This window comes from Passer domesticus, chromosome Z, assembly GCF_036417665.1.
Source record: "Passer domesticus isolate bPasDom1 chromosome Z, bPasDom1.hap1, whole genome shotgun sequence".
Classification (NCBI taxonomy): Eukaryota; Metazoa; Chordata; class Aves; order Passeriformes; family Passeridae; genus Passer; species Passer domesticus.
The window spans coordinates 58,325,631-58,348,771 of NC_087512.1; the positions used below are offsets into that span (position 1 = coordinate 58,325,631).

The 23,141-nt window shown below is 35.3% G+C and overlaps 1 protein-coding gene across 19 annotated transcripts in view; it reads right to left on the reverse strand.

Annotated features, from left to right (window-relative positions):
* Positions 1-4,427: 4,427 nt before the first annotated feature.
* MEF2C (myocyte enhancer factor 2C) overlaps positions 4,428-23,141 on the reverse strand; it is a 119,910-nt gene continuing 101,196 nt past the window's right edge. For 10 of the 19 annotated variants that reach the window (XM_064405820.1, XM_064405827.1, XM_064405824.1 and 7 more), the window contains 5 exons: positions 19,350-19,522; positions 18,060-18,083; positions 17,015-17,144; positions 15,955-16,090; positions 4,428-9,123 (listed from right to left, as the gene is read on the reverse strand). In XM_064405820.1, coding sequence (XP_064261890.1) covers positions 8,802-9,123; positions 15,955-16,090; positions 17,015-17,144; positions 18,060-18,083; positions 19,350-19,522 — 785 coding nt within the window. In that variant the 3' untranslated portion in view covers positions 4,428-8,801. The remainder of the gene's footprint in view (positions 9,124-15,954; positions 16,091-17,014; positions 17,145-18,059; positions 18,084-19,349; positions 19,523-23,141) is intronic. The other 9 variants (XM_064405826.1, XM_064405832.1, XM_064405821.1 and 6 more) reach the window with 3 other exon arrangements.

Consider the following 23,141-nt stretch of genomic DNA (forward strand, 5'->3'; position numbering starts at 1 on the left):
CAGCTTTCCTACCCTCCAGCAGATCAACACTGCCAGACAATTTAGTGTTGTACTTTCTGAGGGTGGAGTCAGTCCTCTTGTCCAGATAATATTGAACAGGACTGACCCCAATGCTAAGACCTGGGGAACACCACTGGTGACCAACAGCCAGCTGGATACAGCACCATTCATCACCATTCTCTGGGCTCAACCATCCAGCCTGTTCTTAACCCAGACAAGAGTTCACCTGTCCAAGCCATGGGCTGCCAGCTTTTCAAGGAGAATGCAGTCACAGACAGTTTGAAGACTTTGCTATGTCCATACAGACAGCATCCATAGCTTTTCCTTTATCCACCAGGTAAGTGACCTGGTAAAAAAAGGAGATCAGGTTGGTCAGGAAGGACCTGCCTTTCCTAAGCTCCTGCTGCTGATCCCCTGGTTGTCCTGCAGGTGCCAGGTGATTGTACTCAGGTGGTCTGCTCCCTAATCCTGCTGGACACAGAGGTCAGGCTAACAGCTGGTAGTTCCTCAGATCTTTCCAGCCCTTCTTGGAGATGTACCTCACACTGGTCAACCTGCAGTCATCCATGACCTCCCCCGTTAACCAGGAGAGATGATAAATCATGGGCAGTGTCTTGCAGGGCTTTTCTACCAGCTCCCTCTGTACACTTGGACAAAACCTATCTGATCCCATAGACTTATGAATGCCTAAATTGCTCAGCAAGTAACTAACTACTTTCTCTTGGATTACAAGGGGACTATTCTGCTTCCTGTTTATTCTCCCCATGTCAGGGGCCTGGTTTCCCTAAGAATAACTGTCTTACTGTTAAAGTTGAGGCAAAGAAGGCATTAAGAACCTCAGCCTCTATCTTATCCTTGCTGACATGGTCCCCCTCCATGTTCAATAAAGCACGGAGATTTTCTTTGTCTCTGCTTTAGTTGCTGATGTATTAGAAAAATATTTTTAAAACATCTTTCACACCAGTGATTGACCAGATTGAATTCTAATTGAACTTTTTCCTTTCTGATATTTTCTCTACATGACCTAATGACACCTTGTATTCTTCTTGAGTTGCCTGCCCCTTCTTCCAAAGGTCATAAATTCTCCTTTATTCCCCAGAGTTCCTCCAAAAGCAAAGCCAGGCTAAGTGACAGATTTAGCTCTTGGCTAATTATGTGTACTGAATGCGTACTGAATTTATACTGTACTAATTTCCAGCACTGTAAAATCAATATGTTTAATCTGAAAAAAAGGGTTTGCAGGGAAAATTAGGATGGTTTTATGTGATGTCTAGACACAAGAACTGCCATATCAGAACAAAGTCCACTTGGATCATTATCTTTTCCCTGACAGTAGTCTGTAGGGGATTTTCAGAGGGAAGTGCATACAACATTAAAAGCGTACATGAATTGTTCCCTAGAATTGTTCTCATTTTCCAAAAACAAGCTACAGAAAATATTCCTTTACTCTAGCTGGATACTGTAAGTGTATCATCACACCTAACAAGAGAAATGCAACTATGCCCTTTTAACTTATCTGAACGATTATGAACTTACCCAGGATATTTGTTTCCACAATCCTTTATGGCCAAAAATCCCACTACTTAATTGCATATAACATGCTTATCATATGCCCTTGTAAGCATGCTGTCTGATGGTTTCTTTGCATATATCCTGTGCTTCCAGTGTTTCTGAGAGAGAGCACATGGTGTTTTCCTGCAGATCTGTTATATCCATATTATTCACACATAAGGATATACTCTCTCATTCATGTATTTTCCAAGTAGAAAATTAATATTTTATGTAGGTTCTTCTTTCAAGCAAATTTGTCTCCTGCCCATCTTATTCTGTATTCAGAACAGGCAGAGTAATATGTATTACATGAAGGTTTCCCACAGTCAAAATGCATCTGTAAAGGATGTCATAATGATATTTTCTAACTTTCACTTCCCTAAAAAATTGCTACCATAGTGTAAAGCATTTCAGAAAAGCCACTTGGGCCTCACAGGATTCTGCATTTTCACTGTGAGTCTGAAAACCTGATCCTTAGCAACTCTGCAGAAAATAATTAGCTATGCAATGTGCTGTGAAAACAAAAATCAAATTTACACCAATTATATTTATAATGCAAACACATTACCTTTAAGTTTTATCACTTCTAAGTTTTCCTACATAGTTAAGTCTTCTATTACATTATTTTATGTCTTCGGTCAGAGAAGTAAAATCTGCACAGCTAATGGTGATCAACCCCTGCTCCTAGAAGGAGGCAACATTTTCTAACCTTTTTTCTTTAAAAGAACTTATGGATCATTGTCCAGATAAATACAGATACTTGAAGCTGAAAACTTCGGACAGACTGTGAACAAACCACAGACAGAAACACAAAGAAGAGGATAGAAAGCACAATTAGAACAGCACACTTTGCACCTTTCAGAAGTGAGGAACTCTGTTGAAATTCAACATTCACACAAGTATTCTCATGTTAGCTTTCAAGTGTTTTTAGCAATCAAGGGGATCCAGAATGGAACCAAAGCATTCTACAATATCTTCTGGAAGAGGAGGAAGAAATACCAGCAGTATAAAGATTACTGTTAACCAAAATATCTGCTCACAAGACTTACCTTGGATGAGTCTAGATGGACTGCAGAGAACGCAGTATAGATTTACCTATTACAGGTGCTCTGAATACTTAGTGTAAAACATTAAGTACAGTACATGAATACAAAAAATGTAGCCCTGTGACTAAGCAGTCTAAGTGTCTCAGTATCAGGGACTCCAGAAAGCTGGAGTTCCATGTATCAGTTTAGGTGTAGCAGGTAACCTTGCTGCATTGGTGAATTTACAGCGAATTAAGGAGGAATAGGCTATATCTGTCAATAGAGAGAAACAGTATATTTTTTCTGCTTGTAGACTTAATAATCTGATTATTTTAAAATCATTCCTCCTTGCTGTTCCTTGGATTCTTTCGTTCCCCAGTATTTTACCTCGGGAAATACAGGCATTGTGTTTAAGAAAGGGTAATGTATGAATGAGCCACATTGTTGGCTTGCTCTCCTTAATGTGACATATGCATCAACTGTCTCAGCATAGTTGCCCAGTTCTACAAAGATACATTGATTTTTGCTAAAGAAAAGAAGAAAACAATTTTCAGGGAAAGTAAACAATCTGGATGGAAAGGTATTAGTTATTATTTCAGACTGTACACTTCACAATTGCCTTTTAGGATGGCATGTGAACCTAAAGTGAAAAAGGTTATTCAAACAATTGTTAACCAATCCTCACTCCTATTTCAACATAATTTAAAAAATTGTTTATAAATAGAATTAATAGAATTTAAAGCAAAGTAATCAGGAAGTTTATGCTTATTTTTCTCCAGATAAGCAAATAACAGAACAAAGTACATAACAGACTCTATTTCCTATGTAATTTTTTTCCAATGCAGGTATAGCATTATCAGTATTAATCAGAGAGATGACTGCAAGATGGGAGACTCCCAGATAAATCTTTTAAGACAACCTCATTTTCAGAAATATTTTGTTTATCCTGGCCAATGATGAAAAAAAGCTATTTACTTGTACAAAATATGTTCTGTAGTAAAATCAATGACACTTAATCTTAGTTTTAGTATCTCATTGCAAGGCAGTGTCCAACACTGCAATACTAACAATATTTCTCTTAAAAGAAATTGTCATGAAAAGGAACAGCACAGCTCTTTTCTTTCATAAACCTATTTAGAAACTAGGTTTTGTAAAGTTATTTTTGAAACTGTAACCTTCACCAAGCACCTTAGCTTCTTAATAACTTGTCTGCTTCTGGTGTAAAAACACATCTTTTTGAAATAAAATGATTCTTTCTCAAACTCTGAAACTGTAAAATATCAGTTGGAAAACCCCCTGTAACTCCCAATAAACAAACAAACAAATAAAAAACAAGCAAACAAACATTCTGAGGAAAAAATATAGAAAAATGAATAGATCAATTCTGACACGGTCCTTATCCAGTTTTGTTAGAGAGCATATATAAACAGAGTGCAGATCCAATGATATATGATTTTGATGCAGTACATATGTTTTTTGGAGGGTTTTTGCATGATTGTCCCCATGGGTAGAATTCACAGGACATGTATATATGGGAGTTTTGATTCCCTGTCAGTTTACTAAGCACTTGAAAGCCAGGCATTATTTCACCTAGCTCCTCTGCTAGGGACAGATTCAGATGGCCACATTCCAAATTACACTGACTCCAGAGCAGTGATGGGATTTCCCTGACTTGGTGTGATGATGTGTGCCAGAAAATATTGCTTAGCTTTCAAAGCAAGCACAAATAATTGATAAAATTGAGACAGTTGTTGGCAGTTAAAGCGCTGATTCTTTCATGTATTGCATTGTGAAACAGTGAAAACTGAACACTATTTAAATTAATAAAAAAAATGCACAACAGACACCATATCACTAAGAAAGCCAGTAACTTTACTGATTTGTCTGCAAAATACAAATTATACCTTATTTTCAGCAGGAGAATCTTTTGAAATTTTCCCATTTTTGTTCACTACAGACAGCTGAATTAAGTCCCTTGAGATACACATATGTGGTTTAACTTAGTTATAACATCTTGTCATCTAGTGGCGACAAAGTCCAGCTTATGCCGCTGTGAGCCTCTACTTTAATATTTGTTGCAAATGCTTGTATGCTCCCATTTACAAGCTATTTTGTTATCACCATTATTTTATGGAAGCAAATCCCCATGAAAGAGAAGAAAAAAAGAAAAAAGGATACAACAAACCATCTGAAGCAATCCAAGTGTAATGCCTGCAGTAACCCAGGTCTGATATTAAATACACAGACGACTTTAGTACTGCATTTTTAATTTAAATTTTTTTTAAATGACTTTCTTAAATGACCTTTTTTTAAAAAAAAATCAAATAGAGGTATGGATCAGTCTGAGGTATGAGAAGGGAAGGTAGAAATGCAACACGAGACTACGAAAAGAATCAAATGGATAGTTTTGATGCAGAAAGTCTGTGGCTCAAAGCTTGGATTGCTCCACATCTTTGGTTAAAATATTTAACAAAAGCCTTTTATTACATCTACAGTGTGAAGCGTTGTAACAGACACCAGTGTTCCATCAGTCCTTCAAGAGACCTGTAGTGGCAGGAAATTAATGCCATATAACTGACGACATCACAGCAGATGGCACAAACAGGAACAGATGAAGTATGCCATGTTTAGGCAACAGCCTTTATTGAGGTTTCAAGTGGCTTTTAAAAAATTACAAAGCATTTACCTTCAAGGTGAAGGAAGAAGGAAAACAAACAGCTGTTAGACTACAGGTAAAAGTGGGTATATAGGATTGCAAATACAATACAAAAGGGTTGACATCCTTGGAAACAGCCTGTGAGTTCCATTCTTATACTAGCTTTACCTGAAAAAGATCTGAGGACAACAGGTAATTTTTACACTAGTCATTAGTCATTAAAAATTGCTAAATTTCTCTTCTGGGAAAAATATAAGCCATTTTGTTATAAAACACAATTTTTGAGAGACACTGAAATGAACAAAGTTTACCGTGAATGGTTCAATTCATACAATATATATGTTGTGCAGATAGAGTATATCATATAATTGTCACCAGCAATTAAACACAAACTGACAACACCTTCTAATAGAGATTAACTTAGCTATAACAATACTTGCAGATGTCTAGAATGCCACTTCAGGTGTTTGAACTTACAATTAAGAATGTTGCCTAAAACATCATATAGCATGGGTTAAGGTAAAGTAAATGTTGCTCTTTCAGGGCTCTGCCCCAAGCTCCTTAAATACAAAGGAATCACACAATAAACCCAAATTAGCTTTTGCAAATACAATAAATGGTAAGATACAGATAAAGGAACAAGAAAGGTAGACAGTTATAGTTTACAGAAAGTGACTTCACAATCAAAGTTGTGCTTCTTTTCATTAGATCAGTTTGCAAATATGCATTATCCCCCACAATTTTGCCAGTATAAGTTAGTTGCCTTCTGCAGCAGGAACAAGAGGGCTAACTGGCATTTATTTCCGTGTGATTCAGTTCTACTTGTGTTTATACAAAAAATCACTGTCAGAGTTAATATAAATTGCCCAGGCAATACTTTTCATGCTACTTTTTGCTTAGTTACTTGCAGTAATATTATACACTGCGTCTTCATTAAATGATATCTTTCATTTTTTTCATGTGTTGCTGAGGCAAATCGCAAGGTAAACTATTAATATGGCTATTCTTAATATATCAATAGACCAAATCCCCTTCCCCACTGAGAAGTTTCTACTGCTATACCAATAAAATTGTATTTTTTCTTGAAATGACAAGGTATATTTATGATACATTTGCATATTTTTGACACACTAAAGTTTAAAATTCTCAAAAGAGAATATGAGTACAGGTTAATATGAGGGTGAGGAAAGTGGTTTTTGTATTGTAAAATTAATTATGGGCCCCATTTTACCTTTTTTTTTGTTTGTTTTGAGTTTTTAAATTTATTTTTTGGGTTTTTTAAAACATGCGTATCTTTGTTTACCCTGCAGTTTGCTACACGAGGTAAGATGAATGCATTAGTAGCACAGTATTCTGCTTAAAGAGTTTACACATTATGTACTAGCCCCTGCATGGCTGAAAGTGCCTGTAAGGCAGGCTTCTGTAAAGTCATGGTAAGTGAAGAGCCTATGTCCTAATGCACACTGTTGTCTGATCATCATTCTCTACTACAGAGAGGTACACTCCATCATTGAGCAGTGCACAGCACCTGCATGTATAGGTGGAAAAAGTGTGGATTTCACTTAGAAGTTCTTTGCTGTTGCTGCTGTATTTTTCATCATAATATCAATGTATATAGTTGAGACCTAGAAGGACTCTTAAAAAAGGAGAAATAATACTCTTTTACTATGACACTAACATTTTGCTTAAACACTTTTCCCTCCAACAGAAAGATGAAACTGAAACACTTGAATATACATTTTTTTCCGAATAAATAAGAGGGACAAAGAGGGACTTGAAGGAAATGACACATTACCTCTGGTCAAGCTATCTTAGTCAAAGGAACAATATGAGGCTGGAGAAAATGTGGATGCTGTGTGCTGAAGCAAGTCCTAGTCTGGTGTAAACACACAGGGAGTGTTGCTCAACAACATGCCCACTGTGAGATGATATGACTGCAGAGGTCCATGAGAACCAAGAACCAGATGGCCAATATTGCCTGTGTAAAATCAACTGATCTTGAACCACTCTTTAACTGATAATCTCTTTAAGAGTTTTATGTCTGTGAGAGGGAAGGAATCTATCCAGCAGGTACTTTCGTGCTGATCCCTCCTTTTGCCTCCCTCTGCTGCTTTGTTACATATTTACCCGCACTCACATAGCTTACAGCCATTAGAGCTGCACATTCAATTCAGACAGGCAGAATACCAGCTTCATTAATAAGAAAGGGCCAAGTTATGCCACTTTGTCATTTAACCCATGGAAAACTACAAGATACGCAGGATGTTACGTAATAGAAGGGCCCTTAACTTGTTACAATGCACAAAACAGCATGAAAGAAATAATCAGTATATACAACAGATGGCAGTTCACCCAGCTGATTGTAAAATACTGTATTAAAATGATTTGTTACACTATGGGTAAAGTCTAATTGTTTACAGATCAGTCTTTCAGCAGCTGACTTTGATCTGTAAAATGTATACCCACTAAAAGAAAACCAAAAGAAAATAGTTAAATGTGCAACTGCACAAATATAATTCCCCACTATCAAGAGAACAGAAACTATTACCATAATTATTATATATTAGAAAGCTATACACAAGCATGTTAATTTCACAGATTTTTTTAAAAGATTCTTAATTTTTTATATAATTAGAAATACACATTTCAAAAACAAAACTTCTGCAAAGAGAAAACAGTTATCTTGATTAGCAAAGCATGGAGTTCCTCAAGGCTTAGGGTAGAGCTTTCTATACAGAAAGTCCTTTTTGTTTGTTTCTTCAGGACTGCTTAAAAGATTAGCAAAGCTATCAAGGGAAAAAGAACAAATTTTGGCTTAAGGAAACTACAAAAGCCACAAATGTTTTGCAAACTCTGTCTTACTTTTTAATATGAAAATAAGCTAAATGTAATGTACATATTTTTATACTTTTTTATTTAATAAGTGATGCAGACCCAGAATTTTTGAAATCAAGTATGTCAGCCCTCGAACTCAACATTTCTATAAGTATGGTCCTCTTGAAATGGTTTGATCCTTTTTAACTGAGTGCCATACTCTAACAAAATGCCTGCATGTTTGTGAGCATTTTCAGTATGTTAGGTGACTCAGTCTCTTTCTAGCATAAATTCATGGCCACCCAACTGCTGGATCTGTCAAAACATCTGTACATTTTCTATATGTTGCATAACAGCTGCTTTCTCTCTCAGTAAAGATCTGCCATTTTCTGGCAAATGTTTTCATTTTGTCTATTTACATGTAAATAACGTTGAACCTGCAACATGACACTATCTATTGTAACATACATTTTGCAAGGGAGCACAACAGTGAAAAGAAATTAGCCTTGAAATCTATTTTGTACAAGTGTTCTGTTGTACAGCTCAAGTGCCAAGCTTATCTCAGCATTTCTGTTTATCCTTATACTGCATCACTGAGGCAAGTTAAAAGTACTTTTACAAAACAGAGTACCTGACTTTTTTTTTCACACACAGCACATATAATGTATATCGACCCTTCCCCCCTCCCCCTTCCCATTAGAGTATAGCACACACACACTGCAAGAAAAAAAAATCTCAACTAATAGGTTATAATGTTATGTTGCCCATCCTTCAGAGAGCCGCATGCGCTTGACAGAGGGGCTTTCCCTTTCGTCCGGCGAAGGTCTGGTGAGTCCAATGGGGGAGTGGAATTCATTCCGGTGATCTTCTCGGTCACTTCCATCGTAGGAACTGCTGCAGCTGCTCAAACTGTCAACAGGAGATCTCCCCGCCTCATGGCGCGTGTGCTGTTGGTATCTCGATGGTGTGGTGGTACGATCTCTAGGAGGAGAAACAGGTTCTGACTTGATGTTGAGGCTTTGAGTAGAAGGCAGGGAGAGATTTGTACTCTGAGATAAATGAGTGCTAGTGCAAGCTCTGTAGGAGGAAAGGAAACTCAGTTACAGATGGAGGAGGCATGGAGCCCCCCAGATATGCACAAACACTCACATGAAACATCACTGTAAAGGCTCGCACAGGATCAGCACATGCAGAAGTCATGGGGACTGTTGTCTGAGAAGAATTCATGAATTCCAGGAGATGACAGCACCACAACAGATGTGGTCATCTTTAGGGGGACAAGCCCTCAGTTTGGAGAGAGGTTCACTTTCCTTCTCTCCTTTTTTAAGATGAAGTGTCATCACAAATTTAGGAAGGTGAGCCTTTGCATTGCTGGAACCACCTTCAGGTTTCTGTATAACAAATACTTGTGTGTGTATGCATTGGCTAAGATGGAAAGCATGGACGTTCTGCTGGGTTTAATCCAATTAATTTGAATGCACACAACTATTTTTATTGTGGTTTGTTTTGACATATGACTTCAGATGCAAAACAGAAACACAGAAAATCTGGTCTGGTAATTTTTACGCTTTTCAAAATAGAATTGAAATTAGCAGTCCTAACATTGACATCAACAAAATAGCACAAGTAGGTAAGGATTTAGATATGATTTTAGGGTTTAAATCCATAAATCCATGATTTAATCCAGAATGCATTTGGATAAACTACAAAAGGGAATCTGAGGAATAGTAGAAGATAAGAGAGGACTACACTATTTGCCCATAGGAAAGCCAAGATCAAAGGGTGCTACTAGTAGACAGACTGCTATTCTGAAACTTATTCAAAGGTAAGCTATGTAAGTATTCTAAGCTTCTTCTTTTTTTTTTTTTTTTTCCTTCCTTTTTTGTGCATTTTTTGGGCAGGTAGTGGCAGAGGAATGATGAAACAGGCAGGAACGAGAGTGAATACTAGAACACACTTTATCTCTATGGGAGAAATGAGATTACTTTCATCTACACAACATTTTGTACAAAAGCACCACCTCCTGGCAAAACCTGACTTTTCATTATTAAAAGAGAATTTCCAACACGCAGTTCCCATTATGTTCCACTTCAAGGACCATTTGCTAAGCTGAAGTTAGTGTCTTACCCAAGAAACATAATTTCAAGGCTTCTATTAAGGAGTATTTATTTATACAGGGGTAGGAAGGCAGTAGGGGTAACACTTCAGAAGATTTTAAACCTAAAGGGATATGCAGGCATTTTTAATGCAAGAAGGTGTAATATTGGGATTTGGAAGGAATTTCTAAGAATGACACAGGTAATTTTAGTGCAGACTTTTAACTTTACTGAAATACTCTACTTTCCCTAGGGTTTCACCCACTGAGAGATGAGTATTATTTAAACAACATTTACTACTACTTTGATGAATTTTCTTTTCTTCTGACAGATTTAAAATAAAACTGTATGGCTTCAATATTGATATAAAAATATCCTCTGATTTTATCAGGAATTGCTGCAGTGTTTAAAAATTAATGGATGGATTTTGTTAGGAAAAAACCCAACACATTCTACCTCTAATTTTTTCATCAATCCTTCCTTCCTATACAGACAAATTTTTCAAATCTGCAATGACCCCTTTCCTAAGTTTCCGAGTTCATAAGTAATAGCCTTGAAAGTAAAAATGCAACTTTTTTCTTTTTTTCAAAGAGAATATTTTCTTTGTATTGCTTCTCTAAATATTAAATTAACACATATAAGAAACTATAAATATAAGAATCAAATGTACATTTCTGCCTTTTTCTTTTTTTTTTTCTTTTCGTTTTCAGTGACTATTTTTGTGTTGCTTAGGAGATTCTAGGATTTCACCTGAGTAAACAGTTTGTCAGTTTAGTATGATAAGATTACATATGATGTTACACGCCAAGCTCATAGCTAAACCTGAAAGTTCTATAAAAAAGGATGGTGGACCCTAGAGAATTGATTTAGAAGTGTTTGATTTGAACAAGTGATGTGCCACATTACAAAGCTCAGGATAATTAAAAAAGATAAAAATATACAAAAATAACCACATTCAGTCAAATTTGTTCTCATGGAACATACTGGCATTCTACTGTGTGACAGCATCCAAAGAAACAAATCTAGAGGGATAAACTGAATTTCAATGATACAGAGCTGGTATTGCTGTACTGGAATATTGCCTTTTTAATAATGTCTCAGAAGTGAGTATGAGAATGCATCTCTACAGACTTTTCTACAGATTCCTTGTGATTCAGCAGTGGTGTTACATAATAACCTGGCATAAAAATTAACAGCACTTTTATAAATGCTTCAGGTCTTCAGGTTTGAATTTTGAACCACCTTTAAAAAAAAAAATTATAAGAGGATAAGAAATAATTTTAGTAGGTCAAGACAATTTCTGAGGTTTAAAAAAATATTAAAACAATATAAATAAATTGTAGCATTTATTTTGATTCACCTTTTTTTCTTTGTAAATATAGCCTTTTGCTGCTGAAAGTATTTCTGAAATTTAATATATTTTTATTTGACTATAATTTGCTTAATACTTCATTAACGTTTTCTGAAACATTTTTATGAGAAGATCATCTCAGCTAAATCTGCATGAGAAATGTACTGTTACACATACATATTGATAGTGAAATAATAGGTATTTAGATGCAATCTTTATATCTATATTCTAAACAACGGATTGACCTCTATTTAGAATAGAAGGTGCACAATAAGAAATGAGAATTCTGTCTGCTGCAAAATGATATAATTTCCTGTATAGGTATGTGTTGGTGTAGAAACAGCTGTTTGCACCTAAATGTATCAATGCATATTTTACACTGTTGCTTCATATAATTACACAAATTGGGCCCAAGCATGCCCTATTGTAATTACGTGAAACCTTCACTAAACCTGGTAAACAAACATGTTTTGGATATGGAAAACCTAGTAATAAACTAAAGAAAATGTTTGTGTACAATTACATGCACTGAATAGGTGCTGGGCAGTCCATTTATGCAGACATCATCACCTTTTTCCACATGTTGTATGAAAACATTTCATTTTATGGGGACAATGAAGAAAATTAATATATTAAGTTGGCACACCAGTCCCTCTTGAAGCCAGTGTAGTTAAAATTTGATTTTTATTCAGATTATGATGGCCACATGGAGAAATGCTGCTTTATCTGGTTTTCACATGGAACGTCTACACAGCTCTGCCATATGAGAAGTGGGGGAGCAAGACAGTGCCATGAGATTGGGATGATGACAACTCTGTGTGCCTCTCCTTCTGTCTGATTCTCCAAATGGTATTGAAGTCAACATGCACAGGTAAAAGTGCAGGTCTGGGTAAGTGATGAGTGAGAACATGAATATTGACCATGTAGATTTTTCTAGAATGAGAAAAATCAGAAATGAGAAAATCTAGAATGAGAAAAAAAGAAGGAAGGTAGCCTCATGTGCCTTTTCTTTTACACCCACTCTCACTTCCCTAAATCAGTGTACTTCCTCACTTCATATAATTTCCCCCAATAAATACATGTGAAGGACCATTGAAAATTCATGGTAATATGCTAATTTACATCTAGGAGAAGATATTTTTGACTTATCAACTATTCAACTTCTTCCCTCTCTATTTTTTTTTTTTTTTAGGTGAAAGCTAAGAGGTTTTTATTTTATTTTTTTTTTAGTTTTCTGATTAATGTAAAAGCAGAATAAGAAGACATTTTGTCAAGACATTTTGCTTGGCTGTCACAAGTTAAGATTACACCTTTTAAACAGGAATTTAAAAAAATAGCATGAAACTGAGTTACTTAAACATATTATAGTAGTGGCATATGAAAAAAAGGCACAATCTGAAACACATAAGGTTTTTTATTCAAAAGAAGGAAATTGGTAAAACTGATACAAATTCATTAAACGTGATGTACCTGTTTCCAAATTTTTCAGTAAAAATAGTTGAATGTTGAATAATTTCCTATGTCTAGCTATATTTATAATCTAATAAAAAATAATTGTAGCTAAGTAATAATCTTTCAATATAAGGGTCACAGAACAAGTCAACATAATACATGAATTTGGACAACTTTTTATTCATGTAGGTAGAAGTTTTGAGAAACTTCTCTTACATAAATAATTATCTATACTAAAGCACCTTCAGATTAAATATTGTTTCTCTCCCTGCATTCATATTGTAGGAAAGTGGAAACTTCACCTGTGGATGTTACTTTTTGATGAAAAGATTGTCTCTTAGGCTAGGAAATGTGGATGCAAGAGAACATATTCCATACTATGGATTTGTGCATAAAATATTTTGATAATTTATTATGATGTTTGGAAAGGACTTCTCTTCTTGTTATCAGCAGTTAACTTCTAGTAGTCTTTTTGGTACATGTTAAATAAGCAGTAAGAGACTTTGATGTACTATTCAGGCAAAATCCCAAAGCTTTGGGAAGGACTGATTTTCAGCAGAATTTTTATATGTATTTTTTCCAGATGTAGATGCAGTTAAAAGACCATGAAAATACTATTCTGTTTTGTAACCGAAAAAGTTGAATAGTCTGGCTTGTTTTAATGTCCCAGTCAGGTCTAAACAGCCTCTACATGTCTAAACAGGGTCTACATTGCTGTGCTGTTCATCAGGCTCGGCAGAAGGGCAAAAGCTGCACAGACAGGGAAGGTGAACTACTCCCATGCCCTCATATATTTGCCCTCTAGTCCACCAGCGCTAGTGTGGCTCCTAATTGCACAGTCAACTTGAAGAACTAAGAACTTAGTTGCAGAGATCTCAGATTATCTCCAAGATGGTTCTGACAGTGCTACTGAAATTGCTGAGGACTTATCTGAAGCAAGATAATGCTTCTAATCCTATCTTATTCTATTACTAATCACATTCTTGTCATGCATTGAGGAAGCAGAGCTGATTTTCACCTTTAGACTTTGGTGAAAAACAAAAACTGAAAGAGACCTGGAATGTGTCTTCCATTAACTGTTTTCTCACAGGTTTTTATAGCTTACTGTTAACAACAGGCATCTCACTGCCAAACCTTTTCAGTATATGACCCCACCAAGCACTGAGATTTATGTTGTCAAAACATTTCTGGATGGGTTTTCTCAAGTATCTGAGGATGACTGTAATTTTGTTTAATTTTTAAAATCTTTTTACAAATTCTAAATCAGGTTTATATACACTGGATATATTCCACAGAATTTCAAGTTTTTCAAGTAATTCAAAAGCTAAAACAGATGCTCTTTCATGTAGAACTCAGTGATTATGATTTTCTGCAGTGATAGAAGACTTCTCCAGAACTGTCTGTGAAGCAGCTTTCATAGCTGAATTCACTTACAAATCACTGAAAGAGTAATAATAATAAGAGTAGCAACTCAGAATGTATTTCACAGCCACAGATATTACACTTTGACATACTGTGATACAAATCAGAAACAGATCATGATGTGTGACGTATCTGAAAAGGCATGTAATTAGTTTAGGAGTTAGTTTATACTTTTTTTTTTTTTGCTAATCAAATAGCCTTATTACATTCTTTGGTATGGTATCAATTGTTTATACAGTGATACCTTATATGTGAGCTTTCAATTTATTTGAGAATTTATGATTTTAGTTGTACAATAAGTCTGAATGCTGGCCCAGAAGTAGTGCAAACTCACAAAGAAAAGTATAAGAGAAAGATATTAAGACTATTTTTTTCTAGTACAAGTATTTCAGTTGTATGTTTTTATGACATTTGTATCTATATGTAGTTATTTATGCAGAAATAAGCTTTAAAAAATGTGTTTCCTTTGATACATTTGAATAGCTCTCCTTAAAAACCCAAATTATCAACATGGTAAAGACATCAAAATAAGTTACAAAAAATGGTCAGATAAAGTAGAAGGAGAATTTTGAAGTTTAAGGCACATTTAGAGTATTAAATTGTTCCACACTATGGAAACAATCTCAAAAAGAGAAAGTGCATATGTGGAAGACCTCTTTCTGAAAAAAAAAGGTTTTCCTTTCAAATGCATATGAATTAAATTTTTTCCTCATAAATACACTTCTGCTGTTCTCAGCTTCTATTTTTATAGCTAAACCTTTTAAAATTCCAACATGTCTAAACATACATTAAACTCTTGTGCCACACTAGTGCATGCCTATTCTACTCAATAGAAATTGTAGATATCAAGATGTTTGAAAACTGTACACCTGTTCACATACATAAGCCAAGAGGTTGCTTGTTCAGGTGATTTCCCTGTGTGAATTTTCACACTTCTAAAAATCCTGACATGATTGAGCGCTGTGTTTCTCTGAAACTTGAATAAATATTGTAAAATCAGCCACTAGAGGGCAGGAATACCTGTACTCCTCAGCACAGGCACATCAAAATGAGTTTTGTAAGCTTACAGTTCTTTGGCTTAATCATGCTATTTTCTCATAAAAATCATGTAGAAATAAAAGAAACTTGAATTTCAGAGTTGAGCAGAAGGAAGTATGTGATTATTATATAAGGTTAAGACTTAATGTCATGTCAATTAATTATTTAATGTTACTTTATTAAAATATTGAAAAAAATTCTTACTGTAAATGTTTGTGCAACAGTAACTGGAAATTAAAAACATAAATAATAAATATGGCATCAGAACAATATAGGTGTATGGTTTTAGTAGTGAAATAAAATCTTATTTAAAGAAATAAAAACTAAAACATGAACAATACACTACTGAGAAAATGCCATGAACACAGAATATTTCATTGTAGCTCCCAAGCAAACTTTCCATGAATTACATTGCTCCAGTTTTGCAAAATCTAGTTTTTATACACAGTAGATATGCTCTGGTATGTTATCTTGACATATTTCACATTTGGAATTACTGGGGAGACTGAAGTCACTGTAGGACAGTAAAATAAAGAAAGCACTGCTTACCCCAATTGACTGAGGGCAGATGGTGGCATATTATGTAGGTGTTGCTGTTGCCAGCCAGTCACAGAACCAAGATGAAGAGCACTGGCAGTATTAAAACCAGAGAGAGATGATATATCTGCACTACTCAGAGAATATTCTAGATTTGAAAACAGAAAGATGAAAATTAAGAGAGAATTAGAGAGGAAGCAATTAAACAACAACTAGCATAGTAATTTTCATGTCACTTTGTAAGCCTTTTAATTTTAATTACAGCAATCACATTAAGTTACAGCAGAAAAAGAAAATCTCCCTCTTCCCTCAACTCATTGACTTGGAAGCAAATAACACACTAATAATTATTCTGTAATCTAGCAGGGTTTTACTGGGTCTGCCAGATCTAAAGTATTCTTAGCCTGTAAATTAACCATACCTACAAAAGGACTGTCAGAAAGACTTGGAAACTATAACATTTTGGTTACAGTCTTCCTTGCAGAAGCCAGCAGGCAGCCTGCTTCTGAACAATATATGTGTTCTCAAAATGTGCTGGATCTGTGTCACTGTGTGCACTCTGTACAGCAGCAATACACAACAGGAACTGTAAAGATGCCTTGAGGCTTCATTTCTGCACCCTCCCAGGTAGGAAGCCGTGATAGCCAACAGAGTTACTGAACTCTGGTTGGAGATAGTGAACCTGCTTATTTCCACTACCCTAATGGCTTTAGCATGGTGCACTCAACTGCATGAAATTATATCCAAGGAAGACTAAGAACTGCTAACTGTTTTAAGGCTGCTGGATTTTTTTTTTTGTGGTTTTGTTTGTTTGTTTGTTTTTTTATTAAAGCCAATGAAACAAAGCTACCAAATCAGTTTTACTTTGAGCAAATCAGCTAACTTTGAAACGGATACGTGTGAGGTTAGTGACAGGTACAGAATAAGCAAATGTAGTGCAAAGGCATAACAGCTATGAATTCTTCTTCTCAGTTTCTCCCAAAGAACATTAGCTAATTAATTTATTCTGAGATATACACTTATCTGCACCTTGCTCCCTTCCCCATCCTTTGCATCCTGCACCCATACTTACCAGTACCATATGTTGTTGAGATGGCTGATGGATATCCTCCCATCCCTTGCCCTGGTAGAGTAGGAGTTGCTACGGAAACCACTGGAGTAGCCAATGACTGAGCAGACTGGGAGTTATTTATCCTTTGATTCTTTTAAGGTAAGTAAAATAAACATATTATTGACCAGTTTTAAGTCAGCTGAGTGTATTTGCTTTCTGGGAATGTTTTGTGCATGAGAAAGACAGGCTATTACAAATTTCTAGAAATTAATCATTTAACATGTGGCTTTGATGAACTCTGCCAACCCTATAATTTACAAGCTTTCAAGAGACCAGTTGTCACCATAGTAACCCATTACATCAGTATCTCCTAGGTAACTGAACTAGTAAGACTGATTTTAATGTGGATAGAAGAACAGATCATGTGAAAAACTAATGAAATATACCACCTCTATTCCCATTGTTTTCCTTTTCACTCATATAGAAAAGACAACCTACCACAAAAACCAATTAAACCCAAAAAGCAAAAGAAAAACCCCCAAACCCAGCTCCTGGTGGGTTTTGAAAGTGAGGTGCACCCGCAGACTGCTGAACACTGAACTCTTACCAGGGGACGGAGCTCTGACTACTTTGTTTTTGTGCAGTGAAAAAACCCTTTAAGGCTGTTAGAGTGCACAGCAGTTACACTCTTCTTTTTAACTCCAGGGCACTAGGTGTTGCACTGTAAGAATTACACTAGAGAACTCTAATTATGTGAGTGGCAGGAAAAAAAGGCTGGAGAGCCACCAAAAAAGGCGGCTGTCATAAGGCTGCACCACCTTCAACAATGTAAGTTTACATGCTCTCCATGCATCACCAAAAATAAAGCTTAATTCCAGCACGCTTAATTTGAATATGTGCAATAAGTGCATCTGGCCTTCTATCACTATATTTAAAAGATTGCCATGACCTTTTTGTTCACAACATAGTTATTTTCCATTTTATTTCAACCAACATTTGACCTACATTATAGGAATACCTGTGTTTTTTAAAATTTGTTATTAAGATGAACATCATTACCACTTACCAGAAGCAGATCAACATCCTCAGACTGATTGCATAGGAAAGGAGTGTTAAAAATTAGTAAATATAAATATTTACCAGGATGCAGGTTTTAGCTTAGGGAATATTTTCATATCATAGGGGCAGCAAATTAAACATCTTCTGATGTTTAGTCTTGGAAAAAATACACCTCATAGATGTCTTATTTGTCCTCATTTTAATGGACTCTTTGACTCAACCATAAGAACGACCCATCCAGTTTTCAGCACAAGACTTTCTCCAACAAACAATTAATTTGTCTTCTACAGTCCCATTGTTTGCAGATTGTCATGCTGTACCTGACTAATCACAAAGTATAATAAAATTATAATTTTTAAGGGGCTTGGAATAAATTTTATGTAATATAATTTTAAGGGGCTTGGAATAAATAACTTGATGCAGACAGCTTGTCACTGCCTTGATCAACTTGAGTATTGCCGTATTTGTCACTTTTTGACTTAGGAGGTAGCATCACATTTATGAGCAGTTTTAGTTTGACGATTTATTTTACATCAAGCTGAAGAAACCAACTTGGAAGTTGTTTTAATAATGTTTGTTATAAAATAGAAAACTGAATCACTTAAATTACTATTTTTTTAAATTAAGTTCACTTTTAATGTTAAATAATTCAAAACAGCCTTACTTGGAAACACTGATGAACTTTTGAAAAGAAAGTGCAAGACATGGACACAATACCTTCCCAATTCAGCCTTCTAGCATAGTATATTGCCTAAATTTCACTAGTCCTGGCAGGAGATACAGACATTTCATATTCCTTTTTCTCTTGTTCTGTCTGTTATCATTACAAAATTCTCTTATCAGTATCTCTTATCATTACAAAATTTGGAGCTCACAGCGATAGGGCTCAAATTAATTTACTACTGTTAATATGCCATCTGCCTGGAGTCTGTGTGACTAAATATTTAAGAAAAACATAATAAGCTAGAAATGCTCAGGGTTACATTTAGCCTTTATAATAGCGTCAGGAAAGAGTCTTCCAGCTACTGGGAGACAGACTGCAGAAGGTTAGGCTGTGCACAGTTAGGACATAGTTCCTATTTTGCAACTCAACAGACAAAAGGTAGGAAGTAAATAAGACTTCAAAAAAACAACCCCCAAAACAATCAAAGAGGCTCAGCCTACATCCTCAGCTTGATGTCAAGCCCTAGCTGGAAAAAGCAAACAATCAAGAATTTAGTTTCCTGAGTGAGCCCTGAAATTCCTAAATAACTCTTATCTGAAGCAGATAAAAAGAAGAGCTTTGAAAATGCATTACCACTGATGGCATGGTACTCTTGCTGCCAGGTGGAATAAGCACACGGAGGTCTGGTTTACGGTTGTTCATTCCCAAATTCATTGGAGGTGGAGATTTTGCTTGCATATTCTTGTTCAAGTTGCCAGGTGAGACCAGCAGACCTGGTGAGTTGCGGGGGTTTCCATATCCATTTCCTGTTAAGGTGAAAAAAAGAGGGAAAAAAAAAGAGAGAGAAGTTTGATGATATCCACTGCATCTTTTAAGCCCTTCTAAAATTGTGAAATTAAAAACTCATGGTAGATATCTGTGTCATATATCTTTATAGTAAAATACAACATGTGCTATATTTGGAATAACTGTTTTTCAAATGCTTTCTCTCATGGCTGCTGACATCTCCGTGATGTCCTGAAATTAACCAGACAATACAATTTTGTTTACAGCACTGTGGTATATAGCACAATATACTGTGCCCTTGTAGCAGTCAACATCTGACATTTGCCTTACAAGAATCAGGAAAGTCAGATCATTTAAGGGCATAAAAACTGTCAAAGATATTTCATATTTCCTTGACATCTACAGAAGATTGTGCCTTTTCTGACAGCCCTTTGCAGGTCATGATTTTTTTTTTTTTTGTTTTAAATAAGAGATGAGTTATAGCAAGGCTATAATTTCCACAAAAGGTGGGGGGAGGACCAGAAGGATTCATAAATTCTTTTGGCTCTTTTTCACTACACTTCTTGGATCTGGTTCTGTAAACACTAAAAATCAATGGGAGCAAGGTCATAATCTTACTGGAAAACACCACCATATCTTCTCTCTTATGCAGGCCCCAGGAACAATTCTGACAAGCAAATGTTTCCATTATCTTTTTTAGAAAAGAGTATTCTTTCAGTCATAGAGAGGGAATAGCATGAAAATTAATATGGCAAGAGAAAGCCTTTACCTTGGGTAAATAACAAAGAAACAAATGCTATGGAAGAGTTTATTTTCTGAGCTCAACTTTTGTTCACAAGCTGCAACACACAGCCTAGAATTTGTATAAGAAGATAAACTAGTGAGTGTTGCGGAGCCCTCTGGGTCTGGAACTCCAAATTTTCTTTGTTTTCTCAAAGTCAGCGAAGACCACAGTAACTCACCAATCCTCCCCAGTGTGAAATGGTATTTATAGCCCTAAAGAACATAAATGGATTATGGAACTAAATTTGATAATGTCTATGAGGTGGGCATAAAAATGACAGTACATGACAGCAGTTTGCTCTTCTGGTCAGGATAATGAAGTGTGTCTGAGCCTGACTAAGATTTTCAAGTTTTTAATCCTCAAGTGCATATGCCACTTGAATTTATTAAATCAGAAAATCCATGGAAATAAAATTTGTGAAAGGCTGTTAAATATACAAACACCACTTCGGCTTTGGAAGAACCTGAATTGTGAACACTAGTATTATGGCACAGGAAAAATATCAAAAACTGCTTGAATGCTGTACTTGTCAGGTACTTTCAGTAACTGGTCTGGTCTGGCTTATTTTTTCTCACAATTTCTATTATCATGATTTCCAAGCCTTTGCAATATAATGAAAATTTAAGAGCACTCAGATAATTTCTAATATTCTGTATTAAAATGATTTTGGAAATTTTGTACTAAAATATTTTTCATAGTTAATCCTGTTGTTTATTTCCTTAATAATATCATAGAGCTAGGAAAACAAAATGAGTTCTGAAATGTATTTTATACTTTCCAAACAAATTTAGCAGAGTGCTTTCAAAGGGTTTTAATTTTGTACCAGTAGGCTTTTTTTCTCAAAGTGAACAATTGTCCTCAACATAGATGAGCTAACTATTATGCTCCAATTAATGCTATATGTTACTATAGGTGGTGAAATCAGAAGGGGCGTTTTGAATATACGACAGTATTTTCTACTACAAACCACAGTGTGTTTTAAAAAAGTTCATCTTTTACAAACTGAATACTGAGAATCAAGACGTGAAGTGATCAACAGAAAAAACTGAAGCAAATCTAGGGTTTCTCTGGTGTCATACCTTCATACAGGAGGTATTTTACCAGTAGGATGTAAAAGTGTCTGTGAAATCTGTCACATGACAAGGATTTGCTCAGAGAGTGGCAATGGAACTGTTTGAAGCAGCACTGAGTTTTTTTCAGTTCTAACAATATAGCACCTAAGATATATAGCAAAATGGATTCCACTGTACTCTATATGTTTCTAGTTGTGAATTTTAGAGAATAAATCACCTTACAAGAAAGAACTCCCATTTCCTACATATATACTATTAAGAAATGGTGCTTAGGAGAAAGAGTGCTTCTGTATAAAGCTTTATTCTTCAGAAACATTCATCTGACCTTTACTAATGTAAAATAGTTTGAATTATTACATTTATATTTTAAAAACATCAAATTCTTTTAAATAACTACTTCAATAATTTCTTTCCCAGCAGATTTCTGCTGTTCATGGCATATTATGCCTGCTAGTATTTTGAAGCCATATAATAGTTCCTCTTTCCAGTCACCAAACTTATTGTTCTGGTATAGTGAGGATTCAGGAATGAATCCTAAATCCTCACTATATAAGACTATGGACCTTATACCAATAATACACAAAACTATCATTTGGAAATCTGTGATGAATGCATGCATGTGGTTTAAAGATAAGAAGAGTCTGCATGGAAAACAGTTCTTTAAACTGTCCTCTTTTAATTCAAGAGAGCTGTGGCCTGCTCTAAGGCAGCTGTCCCACTTTCAGATAAATCCACCAAAGAGAATGGCCTCATTTACATTCAGAGGCAAAACAAATGCATAAGACTTATAATGTACAAATTAAATCTTCCTTCATGCTATACTTTAAAATTATACTCTGCCTGGACAAATATCAATTTAAATGTGATCATATGCAGAACATCTCATTCTGCTATCCACCTGAAAGCACAAAAATTATATGCCACATATGAATGGATTTCCTGATTATAGATCATAAGAAAATGAGCAAGTTGGCTTTCCATTTTTATTTGAGAAAAAGTCATATCTTTTAATGGAACAGAACATTTTTAAACATTACAAATGGATTCTATAAAGGCATAATGAAAACAATGAAAATAGAAACAGTGGATGCACAAATTTTAAAGGGCATATGGCAGAATTTGTAAATTTATAGCATTTTTAATTCAACAAGTTTTCAGAAAAAAAAAATATTTTTCCTTGTATTGTTTGTTACACTGACTTGTAAGAGTAAAAATATTTTATTCAGAAAAGAGATTGTTTCTAGACAAGCTAGTAGAGCAGCATGTGTCTTGAAATTCAGTGCCAGACTTTGTATTTGGACTAATAGGAGAATGTAAGACAAATACTTTTTGAGCACAGAACACTCCTCTTGGACATGCTCTCACATTTTGCATTTAGGCACAAATGCCATTGACTGTAGAATGAATTCTGTCCGAGTACAGACTGCATGATTAATCCCTGTAATTTCACTTTTCAAAAAATTCAGGAAAGTTATTTTTGTGCACTGATAGTTATTCAATCAAGAATAAATATTTTTAAAAATCCATTTAATAATGAAAAACTACATTTTTAACTGTGCTACAAATTCATGTAATACTGTCTTAAGTATCTTAATCTTAAATTTTAAGATTTTAAGGATACCAGAAGGGCACAAGCTTAATCAGGACAGAATAGAGTGCAAAGTTTAATTCTCTCCTTTCATCCCCTATTAGCAACACCTGTACCTTTAAAGGAGTTTTGGTCATTGGTGTTACAGGGGTTGCAAAGTGGTTGCAATTCTTAATATTCTCAGAGTAGGACAA